The 16,968-nt window shown below is 39.3% G+C and overlaps 1 protein-coding gene across 16 annotated transcripts in view; it reads right to left on the bottom strand.

The window, feature by feature from the left end:
- Positions 1–16,968, bottom strand: part of C2CD3 (C2 domain containing 3 centriole elongation regulator) — a 188,667-nt gene that overhangs the window by 28,608 nt on the left and 143,091 nt on the right. For 15 of the 16 annotated variants that reach the window (XR_013523253.1, XR_013523254.1, XR_013523252.1 and 12 more), the window contains 4 exons: positions 16,019–16,157; positions 13,180–13,244; positions 8,435–8,640; positions 7,318–7,451 (listed from right to left, as the gene is read on the bottom strand). Coding sequence is in view for 13 of the 16 variants with exons in the window: in XM_035265475.3 (XP_035121366.1) it covers positions 7,318–7,451; positions 8,435–8,640; positions 13,180–13,244; positions 16,019–16,157 (544 nt within the window). In the remaining 3 variants the exon portion in view is untranslated. The remainder of the gene's footprint in view (positions 1–7,317; positions 7,452–8,434; positions 8,641–13,179; positions 13,245–16,018; positions 16,158–16,968) is intronic. The other variant, XM_078340246.1, reaches the window with a different exon arrangement.

The raw sequence follows: 16,968 nt of genomic DNA, 5'->3' as shown, positions 1-16,968 counted from the left end.
CACAGGTTTAAACACTCGAATTGTTCAAGCAGAAGAAAGGATATCAGAGGTCAAAGTCCAACTCAATGAAATAAAACGTGAAGAAAAGATTAGAGAAAAAAGGATAAAAAGGAATGAGCAAAGTCTCCAAGAAATGTGGGACTATGTGAAAAGACCAAATTTACGTTTGATAGGTGTACCTGAATGCGACGGAGAGAATGAATCCAAGCTGGAAAATACTCTTCAGGATATTATTCAGGAAAATTTTCCTAAACTAGCAAAGCAGGTCAACATTCAACCCCAGGTAATAGAGAGAACACCACAAAGATATTCCTCAAGAAGAGCAACCCCAAGGCACATAATCGTTAGATTCACCAGGGTTGAAATGAAGAGAAAATACTAAGGGCAGCCAGAGAGAAAGGTCATGTTACCCACAAAGGCAAGCCCATCAGACTTACAGCAGATCTCTCAGCAGAAACTCTACAAGCCAGAAGAGAGTGGGGGCCAATATTCAACATCCTCAAAGAACAGAACCTTCAGCCCAGAATTTCATATCCAGCCAAACTAAGCTTCACAACTGAAGGAAAAATAAAATCTTTTATGAACAAGCAAGAACTCAGAGATTTTATTACCACCAGGCCTGCTTTACAAGAGCTTCTGAAAGAAGCATTACACACAGAAAGAAACAACCAGTATTAGCCTTTCTAAAAATACACCAAAAAGTAAAGAGCACCAACATAAAGAAGAATTTACACCAACGAATGGATAAAACAGCCAGTCAACATCAAATGGCAGTAACCCTAAATTTAAATTGACTAAATCCCCCAATCAAAAGACACAGCCAAAACCCAATGGCATGTTACATCCAGACCTGTTTCACATGCAAGGATACACAAAGACTCAAAACAAAAGGATGGAGAAAGATTTACCAACCAAATAGAGAGCAAAAATAAATAATAAATAAATAAAAAGCAGGAGTTGCAAATATCGTAGCGGATAAAATAGATTTTAAAGCAACAAAGATACAGTGGTAAAAGGATCAATGCAACAACAAGAGCTAACGATCCTAACACCCAGATACAAGACTTAGATTCAATGAGACAGAAAATTAATAAGGATATCAAGGACTCGAACTCAGATCCGGAACAAGTAAACTTAATAAATATTTATAGAGCTCTCCACTTCAAATACACAAAATATACATTCTTGTCAATACCACATCACACCTACCCATAAGTTTAAATAAACATTGATTGGCCATTAATAATACCCAATTTTTTTCAAAATAAAGCAATATTTCCATTTACTCTCCCTCTTTCTCTTCCTCTTTCTTCCTCTCCTTTACTTATTTTTTTTTTCTTTCCTTCTCTCAAAAAAAAAAAAAAAAAAAAAAAAAAAGAAACCAACTTGTAAACCTCTAGATCCAGGTCGGCAATGTCTCTCTCATTGCTTGATTTCCTTCCTTCCCTTCCCTCCCTCCCTCCCCGCTTCCTCCCTTCCTCCCTAACGTCCTTCTTCCCTCCCTTCCTGCCTTCCTCCCCCCCCAAAAAAAAATAAATAAAAAAAGAAAATAAATGTCTCCAAAATAATCTTGTCTTCAATCTTACCTACCCACTTGTAATTCTTTCTTCACAACAAGCAGAGTGATTTTTCTAAAACATAAATCTGGCTGGGGGTGGTGGCTCATGCCTATAATCCCAGCACTTTGGCAGGCCAAGGTGAGTGGTTCACTAGAGACCAGAAGTTTGAGACCAGCCTGGCCAATATGGCAAAACCCTGTCTCTATTAAAATACAAAAATTAGCTGTGTGTGGTGGTGAGTTCCTGTAATCCCAGTTACTCTAGAGGCTGAGGCAGGAGAATCACTTGAACCTGGGAGGTAGAGTAAGCTGAAATCACACCACTGCACTCCAGCCTGGGTGACACAATGCGACTCTGTCTCAAAAAAAACAAAACAAAACAAAAAAAACAAAAAACCCAAAACCCAAAAGCCTGAAGTAATAATAACAAGAACAACAATATATTTGGAGTCCTTATCATATGCCAAGCCCTGTTATAAGCATTCAACATATATTATGCCATGTAATCACCACCATTCCTTTCTAGCTTTGGCTTTTAGACAAATCTCAAATTCCTGAGCATGGTATTCAAGAACGTGACTACAACAGTCTTTTCTAAATTCATACCTTTATTGAGATATAATTCACATGCCATACAATTCACCTAAAGTATATTATTCCCATGTGTGTACCTATGCAACTGTCTTGCATGTTCTGCACATGTACCCCAAAACCTAAAATGCAATAAAAAATAAAAAATTTTAAAAAACGTATATTATTCAATGGTTTTTATTATACTCAGAGTTACCTGTTACCAGAATCAGTTTAGAACATTTTTACAATTTGCAAAACCACCTCATACTCATTGGGAATCATTCCACATTTCCCAGCCCTAGGCAACTACTAATTTATTTTCTGTCTCCATAGGTTTGCCCATTCTAGATATTTCATATAAATGGACATACAGTATGTGTTTTTTTAATGACTGGCTTCTTTCATTTAGCATGCCGTTTTCAAGCTTCATCTATAGTATAGCATGCATGTATGTATCAGTCCTTCATTCCTTTTTACAGCTGAATAGTATTCTGTTGGATATACCACATTTTGTTTATCTACTCCTCAGTTGATAGGCATGAGTTGCTTCTACTTTTTGGTTATTAGGAATAATGCTGCTACAAACATTAAGTGTACACGTTTCTATGTGGACATATGTTTTCATTTCTTTTGGGCACAGAACTAGAAGAATTACTGGGTCATATGGTTACTCCATGTTTAACCTTTTAAGGAACTGCTAGATTATTTTTCAGTGCACCTGCAGCATTTTACAATCCCACCAGCAATGTATAAGGGTTCCAGTTTATCCACTCTTCCAAAGGCTGGAGATTTTAAAAAAAAATATAGTCACCCTACTGCATGTGAAGTGGTACTTCATTGTGGTTTTGATTTGCATCTTTTACTGTGATTATTGGCTATTTGTGTATCTTCTTTGAAGAAATGTCTATTCAGATCCTTTGCCCATTTTTAAACTGAGTTATGTGCTTTTTATTATTGAGTTGTAAGAGTTCTTTATATATTCTATATATTATTTTGAGGCAGGGTCTCACTTTGTCTCCCAGACTGGAGTGCAGTGGTGTGATCATGGTGCAATGCAGCTGATTTCCTGGGCTCAAGTGATCCTCCTAACTCAGCCTCCTGAGTAGCTGAGACCACAGATGCATACCATGTCGGACTAGTTTTTTTAAATTTTTTGTGGAGATGGGCTCTCACCATGTTGCCCGTCCCTATAAAAAATAAAGTGGACTTGATCTCCTGAGGTGAAGCGATCCTCCCACCTCAGCCTCCCCAAGTGCTAGGATTACAGGTGTGAACCACTGCACCTGGTCCCCTTTATATGCTCTAGATATGAGATCTACAACTTGCAAATATTTTCTCCCATTCTATGAGTTGTCTTTTCACTTTCTTGATGGTATCACTTGTAGTGTGAAAATTCCTAGTTTAAAAAATTTATTTTTATAAGTTCAATTTGTATTTTAGATCCAGGGGGTAGATATGCAGGATGCTGAGGTTTGGGGTATGAATGATCCCATCACCCAGGTACTAAGCATATTATCCAACAGTTTTTCAACTTTTGTCTTCCTCCCTTTAGTAGTCCCTAGTTTCTCTTGTTGCTATCTTTATGTCCATGAGTACCCAATGCTTAGCTTAGCTACTACTTACAAGGGAGAACATGAAGTATTTGGTTTTCTGTTCTTGTGTTAATTAGCTTATAATGGTCTCCAGCTGCAACCACATTGCTGCAAAGGACATGATCTTTTTTTTTTTTATGGCTGAGAGTTTTTAATTTTGATAAACCTATTTTTTTTTTTTTTTTTTTTTGAGACAGGGTCTCACTCTGTCGCCCAGGCTGGAGTGCAGTGGTGTGATCTTGGCTCACTGCAACCTCCACCTCCCAGGTTCAAGCAATTCTCCTGCCTCAGCCTCCCAAGTAGCTGGAAATACAGGTGTGTGCCATCACATCTGGCTAATTTTTTGTATTTTTAGTATAGATGGGGTTCCACCATGTTAGCCAGGATGATCTTGATCTCCTGACCTCATGATCTGCCTACTTCGGCCTCCTAAAGTGCTGGGATTACAGGCATGAGCCACTGCGCCCAGCCCAGTTTTTTTCTTTTGTTGTTTGTGCTTTGGGTGTGATTTCCTAAGGAATTATTGTCTAATCCAAGCTCATGAAGATTTATTTCTCTGTTTCCTAGGAAGAGTTTTACAGTTCTAGTTCTTACATTTACATATATGACCCATTTGAAGTTAATTTTTGTGTATGATGTGAGGAAGGGGTCCAACTTCAATCACTTGCATGTGGATATCCAGTTGTTCTAGCACCATTTACAGAAAAGAGTATTCTTTCTTCATTAGTCTTGGTATCCTTGTTGAAAATTAGTTTACCAGACACATGGGTTTATTTTGAGATTATCAATTCAATTCCACAGATTTATATTTCTATCCTTGTACCATACTGTTTTGCTTACAGTAGCATTGTAGGAAGCTTTGGAATTAGGGACTCTGTACCTTTTTTCAAGGTTGTTTTGCCTATTCTGTGTGCCTTGAATTTCCATATTAATTTTAAGTTCAGCTTGTCCATTTCCACAAAGCCAGAAGGAATTTTGATAGGGATTGTGTTTAATCTGTAGATCAATGTGGAGAATATGGCCACCATAACAATATTAAGTCTTCTAATATTGTGGTCTTTCATTTTCTTTAGACCTTTTTCAAGTTTCTTTCTTTTTTTTTTTTTTTTTGCAGAGAGAGTCTTACTCTGACACCTAGGCTGAAGTGCAGTGGCACAAACATGGCTCACTGTAGCCTTGACCTCCTAGGCTCAAGCAATTCTCCTGCCTCAGTCTCCTGAGCAGCTGAGACTGCAGGTGTGCACCACTATGCCTAGCTAATTCTTTTGATTTTTTGTAGAGATAGAGTTTCACTTTGTTGCCCAGGCTGGTAAACTCCTGAGCTCAAGTGATCCTCTCACCTTGGCCTCTCAAAGTGCTAGGATTATAGGCATGAGTGACCATGCCCAGCCTCAATTTCATTTTTGGTTATTCATTGTTGGTACATAGAAATACAACTGATTTTGAATATTATGTTTTAAAAGTTTGTTTCAATTTCTAATATGGTAAAAATTGACAGATATAATTCACACAAACCTGTTTGGGTCATCAATAATTTTTAATAGTCTAAAAGGGTTTTAAAGGGAAAATGTTTGAGAACCACTGCTTTATCAATGTGTAGCTGAGATAAAATAAACTTTATATATTTAAAGAATACAATTTGATGAATTTTAACACATGTATACATCCAAGGAAACCATTACCACAAGATAATGAATATTATCTACCACCTCCAAAAGTTTCTCCTTGTCTTTTGCAATTCCTTCCTGCTTTCCTTTCCTCCTTATCCATCCTGCCTTGTCCCTAGGCAGCCATTGATTTGCTTTCTGTCATTATAGGTTAGCATGCATTTTCTAGGATTTTATATAAACAGAATCATACACAATGTACTTTTACATATTTTTAAGGCAGGTTCTCACTCTGTCACTCAGGCTAGAGTGCAGTGGTGCAATTTTAGCTTACTGCCCCCTTAGTACCTGGGCTCAAGTGAGCCTCCTGCCTCAACCTCCTAAGTAGCTAGGACTACAGGCAGGTGTCACCACACCCTGAAAATTTTTAATTTTTCTGTGGAGATGGGTCTCACTACATTGTCCAGAATCATTTTGAACTCCTGGCCTTAAGCAATCCTCCCACTTCAGACTCGTAAAGCACTGAGATTATAGGCCTGAGTCACTATGGCTGACACAATGTACTCTTTTTCATCTAGCTTCTCTTCCTTAGCATAATTCATTTTGTTGTCTATCAATAATGCATTTCTTATTTTTGAGTAGTATATTTCATTATATGGATATACCACAATTTGGTTATTTGTTCACCTCTTTGTTGATGGACATCTGAGTTGTTTACAGTTTTTGGTTATTACAAATATAGCACAAAGATCAGAAAGTTTGGAAACTGCTGTTCCAGGCATTTCACATGTATTATTAGTAATAAAACCTCTCTCTTAAGGCTGCTGTGAAAACCCACTGGGCTAATGTATATAAAGTGTATATTAATGTGAGTTATTTTTATTCTCATTTACTCTTCATAACAGCCCTTGAGGTACTGTATTATTTTCATTTAATTAGAAAGCTAAAGCAGCTAGTAAGTGATAAAGCTAGGATAGGATTCCAGATCTGTCTGACCTCAGAGCCCACTTCACCACTCTGTCCCTTGAGTAAGGCAGGGTCAGGAAGAGCTGGATCTCTGGTAAGATGGTTAGAGAGGAAATTATAGCCTAGCCTTAAACAACTGTCTGTATATAATATGAGACTTTGATGTAGTCTTCTGAAGTGGTAACAAGGACATCTTTATGTGAACAAAAGGCAAACCATTAAACTTTTAGCTTTTAAAATTACTAAACAGTGGGCACCAGAGATACCCTCATCCCACCCATGTGTCTCACTGATCGGCTATTGTCAAAGTGACACTTAGAGGATCTCTTCATGTGGTAAGCAAGTAGAAAACTATGCAGCCCTGAATTGGGCCTTAGAGTGGTTACATGATATTAGTGTCTTCCTTGAAATAACAGGGTCTGCTCAGTACCTGTTCTTGTAGGAACGGCTGCTGTAGAGGAAGATTCCTTACCCTCTCCCTGAGCTGGAGAGAAAGACACAGGAAAGACTCTGGTGTAGGCAGTGGGGTGCCAAATATACTAGGGCCTGTAAAGAGGTGGAGTGGAAAGCAGCAACCTTACTCTTAGACCCTGTCCTTGTACAGGATGGAACATGTTCTAGCCCTGAAAGCTATAAGCATATTCAAGCCTGGCTTAGTAAAAAGGATAGACCAGTTGTTTTGTAAAATAAACTAGGACATAGTTTTGGGAGGGGAAAGAAGATGTATTTCTCATACAGTTAATGACTGAGTTTAGGGATAAAGGTTAAAGGCCTTTGAGGGTAACAGAAATTTGTCCCTTGTTCTAAAGTGACCCTTTTGATAGTGGTACAAATTCCAGCTCCTATCTTATAAAAACTTTGTTTTCATAGGATCTTGGGGTTTTTGGAGTTGTGACAGAAGATCAACAAAGCTCCTACCCTGCCTTGTTTCTTCTTCTAATAAAGGAAAGAGAAAAATAAGCAAGTTCACACACTTCCACTTTTTAGCCCCATTTCTTTCCATCATCAAGAATTTACTCACCTCCCAGGAGAGGAGAAATCAAGCTCCTTTGAGGAGATGTGAGTAAGTTGGTCTAGTGTCTGCCTTGCCATGTGGCTGGATAATGCAGCATACATATCAGAGGCAGGGAAGGAAATGGGACTGTATACTGGAATCTGTAAACACGACAAGAAAAATGGTACACTCGTCACCATAAGCCCATTCAGAACAAAGCAGTATATAAGTAAATTTGTAAAATTTATTGTGTGCACTTACTGAATACTTTGTGTTAAACACTGTGCTAAACAATTTACATATATTTTCTCATTTATAATCTTATGAGACAAGTATTATCATCTCCATTTTACAGACTATGCTATCAGATTGCTTTTCAGTTGCTTTTTCTGTATTTATGCTCTTGTTCCTCCAGCTATTAATACACTGTAAATGCCTGGATGGACATCATTTTACATTTATCTTACATATGAGGATAATCTGGCTGTGAAATTTCTTAAGACTACCAGGGTTAGGCTGAAGAAAAGACCTTCCTATATAGGGACTAATGAACTCTGTTTTCTTATGCATGCTTTCATTCAGTATTTATTGATGACCACTCTGTGCCATACCCTGGGCCAGACACGAGAGAGAAAGAGCTGAACAAAAAACATAGTCTTTGCTTGATAGAGCTCCCATATTTTTGTCAATCTGGAAAATTCTTCTTTTACAGTTAAACACCTTGAAAGAGTTGTCTATGTTTACCATGATTAATTTCCCTCTTCCCATTCTTTCAATTATTTTTTTAAATGAAAGACTAATGATGTCAATGTAACAGAGTTGAAAAACAAGTCAATTGATACAGTTTCAGATTCTATATGACAATTAACCTTGTTTTATTTGAAAATTGAGATATAATTAATGTATTATACAATTCACCCTTTTAAAAAGTTCAATTCACTGGTTTTCAGTGTATTTAAAGTTGTGCAACCATCATTACTATCTAATTCCAGAACATTTTCATCACCCTAAAAGGTCAGGAGGTTGTTATGGGACACAAATAGTATATGATGTATTCTATAAACTGGAAAGTGCCAAACATGAGTAAAGGATCTTCTTATAGGTCAGTACAATCCTTATTGGTTAGGGATGTGAATATACATACCAATGATCCTGAGGTCTCCCCTCCACGCCTTGCTTGCTTTTCTTCTTTGAAGTGCATCAAACTCTCCAAAGGGGAGATAGCAACTTTTATCTGCCCCTGGCACTCTCCACTGAAGTCCGTGATGTTGTACCAGCCACAGACAAACTGGAAGCCAGAAAGAAGTGGGGAGAGGTCCACCGAGGCAAAGCCAATCACCCTCTCCTCCTCTGTAGGGGAAAGAGAAGACCTGGGCAATGTGGCTAGGCACGTCTTGCCACTGAGATTAGAGGCTGCACACAGAGAAGCTGATTCAGGGATGCAGAAGTTCAGTGATCCCAAAGCCATCAGAGAAGACAGAAAATGAAGTTGAGAGAGACTGGAAACCAAAGTCTGCCTTCCATGTTAGGAATTCTCTTTCTGTATGGTGGGAAAAAGCTGGCAGGTTTGTACTTCATTTTTTCTCTCTCTCTCTCTCTCTCTTTTTTAAGAGATGAAGCCTCACTCTGATGTCCAGGTTGCAGTGAAATAGCATGATCACAGTTCACTGCAGCCATGAACTCCTGAACTCAAGCAATCCTCCCTCTTCAGCCTCTCAAGTAGCTAGGACTATAGGCATACACCACCATGCCCAGCTAATTTTCAATTTAGTTTTTTGTTGAGATAGGGTCTTACTATGTTGCCCAGGTGGTCCTGAACCCCCAGTCTCATGTGATCCTCCTGCATCAGTCTCCCCAAGTGTTGGGATTATCCACGTGAGCCACTCTGCCTAGCTGGTCCTCTTGATATAAGCAATTAGAAACATTACTAAACTTAAGAACTTATTTTTCCTGGGCTATCATGTCTCAGTGATTTTTCTCAGGGCAATATGTCTTACAATTATAGAATTATGAGAGATTTGCATTTTCCTATTTGTACTTCTCTGTATTTTCAAAATTTTCTACATATGTACTATATTTAATTAAGAACAAAGTGACACAAATTAAAAAGGAAAGACAAATAAACCCCAGGAGACCAGTTTAGGGTGCAAAATGAGCCTGAGCTCAGGCTCTTCTCTATATGGTAAGGGGGTGCCCTTAATGACTGAGAAGATTCCCTTTTTATCAGAAAAGCTACCATGCAATGACCTTCATTCTCATACTCTTTACTATTTATTCCTCGTTTCTGACATGAAGTAGCTGAGGATAGACAGGCCTCTTCACTCCATGAATTTCTATTTTATATAGGCTCCATTCTGTATAGTGAAATCAAAGGCTGGATCTACCAAATATGGATATGACTATAGGTTTATAAACTGCTAAATGAATCAAGGAATGAAAATTTTCCAGGAGTAACTGAAGTTCCCACAATTCCTTGGGCACACTCGTGGTGACACTAAATTCATCACATACTGCATAACATTTGTTTGGACAGCCTGCTGTCCTTTAGAATGGAACCCAGCTAAAAGGTGAGAAAAGGTATTAAACTATGTTCTCTACACTCTCCATACCTGGCATAGCATCTTCCCACATGAAAAACTTGGTAAGTATCCACTGAAAACACAAGCGAGCTGGCCAGCCTAGGGTAGGACAAAGGAGCAGTATGCCAGAATAGTCAATCTAGGTATGGTTTTGACTGGAAAACACATTCCTCTAACTCCCTGAGTCTCAGTCACACACACATCATGGGAAGTATTGAACCAGATTCAAGATCCCCTTTGGTCGAGCATGGTGGCTTATGCCTGTAATCCCAGCACTTTAGGAGGTCGAGGAGGAAGGACTGCTTAAGGTCACAAGTTTGAGACCAGTCTGGACAACATGACATGACCCCATCTCTCAAAAAGAGAAAAAAATTGTGGGTGTGGTGGTACATGCCTGTAGTCCCAGCTACTTGGGAGGCTGAGGTGGGAGGGCTGCTTGAGCCCAGGAGTTCACGGCTGCAGTGAGCCATAATCCTACTACTGTACTGCAGCCTGGGAAACAAAGTGAAGTCCCGAATCAACAAATTAAAAAAAAGATCCCTTTCAACGTGGAAAGTCTTTGATTCTACAAACACTTGAAGCTGTATTCCCCAGAGTGGGGGTCAAGTAATTCTTACCAACTGGGGTGACGTATGAAGGAGGGTTCTGCCAAAATGAAAGTAATACATCCTAAACATACTTCGTTGTACCCAAGCGAGTTTAAACAGAAGTGTCATGCTCTGAGTTTGTTGAGAGTCCACTTTTAATGCTGGTGTCTGACAGTCAGCTAGAGCTCAAACCTCTCAGCCCAGGACAAAGGGCCTGTACTTTTAATAAATACATAATAAATAATAAATAAAGGGGCTGTACTTTTAATGTCCCATACTGACTATAAGCTCTGTGAGGAGAGGGACCATGTCTATTTTATTTTACCTTTGTATCTCTAGTACTTAGTATGGTGCCTGGCAGAGAATAGAAACTCAAATATCTGCTTAACGCAGCTTGGCTGGATTTTAGTACTTTCTATAATAGATTTGTTGAGTTAGTGTGATAAGGATAGAATTAACCCATTTATACTGGAGTTTGCAAAATTTTGCAAAAAATCAGACCTTGGCAATGACCTTGAGCGGCAGGACGTAAAAAACTTCCACAAGCTTAGCATTTCAATAATGAAACACTAGGCATAAATGGGTTAAGGGAAGAGAAACATTTATATATACTGAGTAGTTGTCAGTGTGGTCTAGACATTTTCCTCACTTTCATTGATGACCAGATCTTACTAAGACCCTCTAGGAGTCCGGGAAGGTAGGGAATATATTTTATTCTCTATATCCCAATAGTCCTAGCATCATACCTGACACATAGTAGACATAATAATAATAGCTTCATTTATTAAGCAACAATTATGTGCCAAGTACCTTACATATATTATCTCTAATCCTCACAAATCCTGCAAGGCCATTACTATTATTCTAATTTAATAAATAAGAAAGATAACAGGAAAGAGGTGAAGTGACTTACTTCAGGCCAAATAGTTATTATAGTAAACAGCACAGCCAAGATTTAAACCCAGGTCTGCATCAGACCAAAGTTTATTCTCTTTTTCCTGCTAAAGTAAGTGCTGAATTGTGAACTTACTTTAGTAAGTGCTGCTTGAGAATCAGTGTGGTACTTTACAGAGAAGAGAGAAAAACCCTAGAAAGGAGTGTGAAGCCCAGCTAAAAACAGCAGGAATTCCTTGTGTTGATTCAGAGAAAAGTGAGTTATGATAAGCTCTTGCTGCATTTAGAGGAACCAAGTGAATCCAAAGCAGTAACATAGAACTAATCATCAAAACAAGGGATTCACAGCAGCATTCACCACAGGAGCACTGGCGGAGAGAAAGGTCAATCAATTCCCTTTATATTCTGATTTCTCTAGGTCTTTATTAGGGTTTGAGGTTAGCTCTAAAAGTCACCACTGGCAAACAAAAAACTGTGACTCTGTAGGCTGTGTAGGTGACTCAAAACAAATGAAGATTTGGAAATCAGGGCCTAGCTGGAATCTTAAAGGAGCTAAATTTAGAGGAGATATCTAGTGAGATAAAATTTTCTAAGCTGGGAGATGGTTAGACACCCCTACCACCTCAATTTTCCAAGTTTTCCAATCTTACAAGCATGGTGAAGTACAAACAGTAAGGCTGTACAACTAGTAAGAAGAACTGGGTTCAAATACTGGCTCCACCAATTAATAGCTATATGACCTTTGTCAAGCCACTAACTTCCCTGGGCTTCAGCTATAAAATTAGACTATTTTTACCATCAAGGATTAGAGATGTATGTAAAGTTATTAGCATATTACTGCTCACTAATAAAAATGACAAAAACTGATACGGTATTTACTAAGTGTCAGGCCCTTACTTAATTCTGCAAAAACCTCATGAAGTAGGTACTATTATTATCCTCAATTTTACAGATATGGAAATAGGCACAGAGAAGCCAAGTCATTTACCCAGCGTCACACTGCTACAGTAAGGGGCAGAATTGGCATTTGAATCCAAAGAATCTGGCTTCAGATTCAAGGCTCTTAATGTTGTTGTGTTATGCCTCTTAATAAAACTGGGTTCAAAGACCACAATATCAGCACATCCCTCTTGGGAAGGTTCTTAAAATAAGAAAAATTATGTGGTTAGACTCTTGTGTGCTACCTGAAAATGCAAGGGTCTTGGTTAATAAGTCAGAGTCAACAGAGGGCTTAACAGCATCATACAAAAATTGGGAGAAACCACTCGTATGTGGCAGGCTGTACATTATGATGGTTGACAGATATAACTGGAAAGACTCAAATGTACTTGGATTTCTGCACTAAGCAGACAGTCAAACAAAATTATATAATTTTTAAGTACTTGAATTCTGCAGAGAATAGGCCAGGTGTGGTGGCTCACGCCTGTAGTCTCAACCTTTGGGAGACCAAGGCTGGAAGACAGCTTGAGCCCAGGAGTTAAGAGATCAGCCTGGCAACATAGTGAGACCTTGTCTGTACAAAAAAAAAAATAATTAGCTAGGCATGGTGGTGCAAGCTTGTGGTCCCCGCTACTAGGGAGGCTGAGGTGATCATGCCACTGCACTCCAGCCTAGGTGACAGAGAGACTATTTAAAAAAAAAAAAAAATTTTTTTTTTTATTAACAGAATAATGTGACCTTCTGTGGGATTACCTTCTACCACGTATCTGCATTCCCAGCACCATCGGGAGTGCTTCACTTGGTTAAAAAGAAAAAAAGACTGGTAAATTGTCAACAGCATATGAGCTTTTTTTACAAGCAAGCAGATATTCTTGTAACAGAGTTCATACCTCCTTTATGCCAAACTTTGAAGACCAGGGTTCTTTGTGGGTCCAGAAGCAGCTCTTTTGACAGCCTATTAAGAAAAACAACCACCGTAAACTAAGTGTATAGGAACTGCAGGTTTGAAGAATACCTTGTAATTTGCAAAGCACTTTCTCAACACTATTTCATGTTCTTAACCATCTTTTAGGATCTATTTTTATCTTCACAGTTAAAATGAGGGGACTGAAGCTCAGAGAGGTTAACTTGCCAAGACTTGAAAACAGGCTCCGCTGATACAATGTTTCCTCCCCATCACTTCCAAAGTTTCCCTAAGACAGAGGAAGAAGTATGGAAAAGAAGTTCCTCAAAATGCATTTAAGAGTTTTATTGGAAACTCTTGGGTAAGGATTCTTCTTATGCCTTAGAATGAGAGAATGGTGAGAAGGGAAGAGGAGGAGAAAAAGAACATTTACTGAGTGCCTACCTTGGGCCAGGCATGGTATCAAGTGTTTCATAGACATTTAATCTGCACAAAGGCCTATAACATTATTATCCTTATTTTACAGATGATAAGTACCAAGGCCAGCTTGGCCATAGAGACTCCAACCCAGGTGGCGCTGAATGCATTAAGAAGCAGACCCCCAAATAAAACAGCAAGGTGGGACTATCCAGGGGCCAAGAGCCTTTCGAGTTGAGAACCTCAGAGGGCTGACAGCATTCTGGGCTGAGGGCCTCAAGCAGATGCTGACCCACGTACTCTCACTGAACAGGTGATTATTATTAACAAACAGGTGTTCTGTGTTTTCTCATAGACCCAAGATAAACTAGGTAGGCAGCTGGTGCCTGCTTACCACTGATCAAGGACAAACCAGAAAGTATTCTCCACGAGGGAGCCACGGGGGCAGGGTCACATACCGGTGCTTAAAGAATTGTTTTAACTGGTGTATGATATACATATACTGTTTTGCTACTTTAGAATGCCCCAAATCGTTTTCCACGGGTGGGGTGGGGGAACGGCCAGGTTTTCCTTGCCATTGTTCTTCTTAGCAAACAATATATTCTATCATACACTCAGTATTTCTCAGCAATTATACTCAGCATTTCTCAACAGATAAGGTTGGGCTCAGAGAGATAAAATGGTTTGCTTGAGGTCACATAAGTCAGTAAGTAGTAGGGCTGGGATTTGAACCCTGGCTTGCCTGACTTCAGTGCTACACCACACAGAGGCAAGGCAACAAAATAAGAAAATGCCTAAGTTTCATGCCAGATAAAGAAGCTGAAGTAGAATCCACTGAGCACCTCCAATACATTTATATATGATGTAAATTACAGTTTTAAATGACAAAGCTTTGGAAAGTTCCAAACCAGGTGCCAGTGCTCCAGGTAAGCAAGATGGAGATTCAGGGAAAACCAAGTGATTCCCCAAACACCACTTGGGAAATGAAGAGAGCCTACTTCAACACCAATGAGAGGCATGGTGCTAAAGTGAAACAAATACTGGTCAGAGATTCTAATTCCAGCTGGGAGTCAAAAGACTCACCTTTGAATTCTAGCTCTACTATCATCACCTGAGTGACTCTGGCCACACACTTAGCTTTTTCCAGGCCTGATGCTCTTACCTGTTAAATGGGATAATACCATCTACCTGAAAGTTGCTATGAAGATCAAAGGAAACAACTTTGTGACAAAGGAATTATAAACAGTGCCATTAATCATTTTTCTTCCAATTCTGCCTCTGTTACCAACAGACTTGTAACCTCCCTGGGCCACAGTCTGCTCAACTGTAAAGTGAAGAGATGAAATCAGGAGATTGCTAATGTCCCTTCATCAAATTCATGAAGTTTTGTAATTACGTTAGGTTTTTAGGTTGTGAATGAACACATCACCTCCACTTAGAAGCTCAGTCCTCTGTTTTCCTGCCTTTGGGAACAATTTGATATTTTATATAAAGTACTCTGGCCACTATGGCCAGAATTTGTATAATTTCCAGTAAGTCACCATACATAGTACGGAGTTTTCACTGCAGTTCTAGCTCTTAACTCAGGCCAGCCTCTCAAATTACAAAACGCTGAACATGTGACCAACTGCTGAGACTCAAGTACACAAATACTGTGAGAAAACAGAAGACCAGACACCATGGGTATGGCTAGTGTTGGTGCCAAGAATTAAACTTTATAAGTTTAATGTCAATCAATCATATAATAAACTTATAAAGTTTAATTCTTGGCTTCCTATGCCAGCCCCTTATTCATCTGGATAACTTATATACATTATTCAATATTTAGCTGAGGTGTCTTATTTATGAAGCCTTCCCTGGACTTCTAGTTTGGCCTAAATAATCTTTTTTCCTGAGCTCTACCAGCATCCCCTTCTTATTTCTCTTTACTGTAATTTTTGAGACAGGGTCTTGCTATATTGCCCAGGCTGGTCTCGAACTCCTGGGCTCAAGTGATCCTCCCACCTCAGCTCCACACCTTCCCTCAATGCCACCCCTTCTCTTCCCCAGTAACTGGGATTACAGGCATGTGTCACCACACCTGGCTTGGCGGTAATTTGTTACTGATATTCTTTCCCAGGTTAAGACCATGAACTCCTCAATTGCATGGAATATCTGAATCATCTTTAATTCCAAGTGCCTAAAACAGAGAGGTCCTCTCACCAAATAATTTTTGAGCATGCTGAGAAGTGTTAAAAACGCTAAAACAAAACCTTTAAACCACTGCTTGCTGTGAATTCATAAACACTATGATTAAATAATTGCTTAGATAAGAAAAGCATTTTCCAGGTCATATTCCTTGCTTTGACTTTGTGTCTTTGAACAAAAAGCAGATTCTGGAAGGCTGATGAACAACAGATAATACAAACCTTGACTGCTGCTGAAAATTCCAGATAGGGGAATCTGTGTTTTCAACCACTTGCGTGTATACAGGAGATGACTCATCGGCTGTTGCAAAGGATACGCAACAACTGGGTATCGATACTTTCCGCTCTGTCAAGGGGCTCCCTGAAACAGAATATAGTGGAGTGACTGTACTTGAGGGTACCAGAGAAGCCTCAGATTATTCAGGTGCAAGCAGGACTATTCCTGGCCCTGTTCTACCCATGGGGGTCTTTGCTCAAGCTATCCCCTGTGTCTCTGAAATGTTTTCAGGCTGAGTGTGGTGGCTCAAGCCTGTAATCCCAGCATGTTGGGAGGCCAGGGTAGGAGGACAGCTTGAGCACAGGAATTCAAGACCAGCCTGGGCAATATAGTGAGATCCCATGTCTACAAAAAATAAAAAATTAGCCAAGCATGGTGGCACATGCCTGTAGTCCCAGCTACTCAGGAGTTGGGAAGATCTCGAGTCTGGAAGGCAGAGGCTACAGTAAGCTGAGATTGCACCACTGCACTCTAGCCTGAGGGATGGAGTGAGACCATGTCAATCAATCAATTGATGAAATGTTTTCAGTGACCTTTCTGCTACTACCCTGTCTTTTTAAGGCTCAGTTCATAAATATTGCCCAACAAGAAGTGACTTCTCTCATGTCCTGTACTTTGTGGGATAATGGAAAACACTGTGTTGAGAGGCAGAAGATAAGATAGAACTACAAAGAGTCCTGAACCTAAGAGTCAGATGACCAAACATCAGCTCTGCCATAAAGATGCTATGTGACTTTGGGCAAGAAGTATCTAGATCACAGCTTCTTCACCTGTAAAATGGGGCATATTATACTTCCAAAGATGTTGTAAGGAATAAGATAAATACTAAGCGTAAGTAACACTTACATATCACTTACTGTGTGCCAGGCATTGTTCTATGTACTTTATATATATT

Source organism: Callithrix jacchus, chromosome 10, assembly GCF_049354715.1.
Source record: "Callithrix jacchus isolate 240 chromosome 10, calJac240_pri, whole genome shotgun sequence".
NCBI classification, from domain to species: Eukaryota; Metazoa; Chordata; class Mammalia; order Primates; family Cebidae; genus Callithrix; species Callithrix jacchus.
The sequence above is the reverse complement of the archived record's forward strand: the minus strand, read 5'-3'. Positions and strand labels throughout refer to the sequence as shown.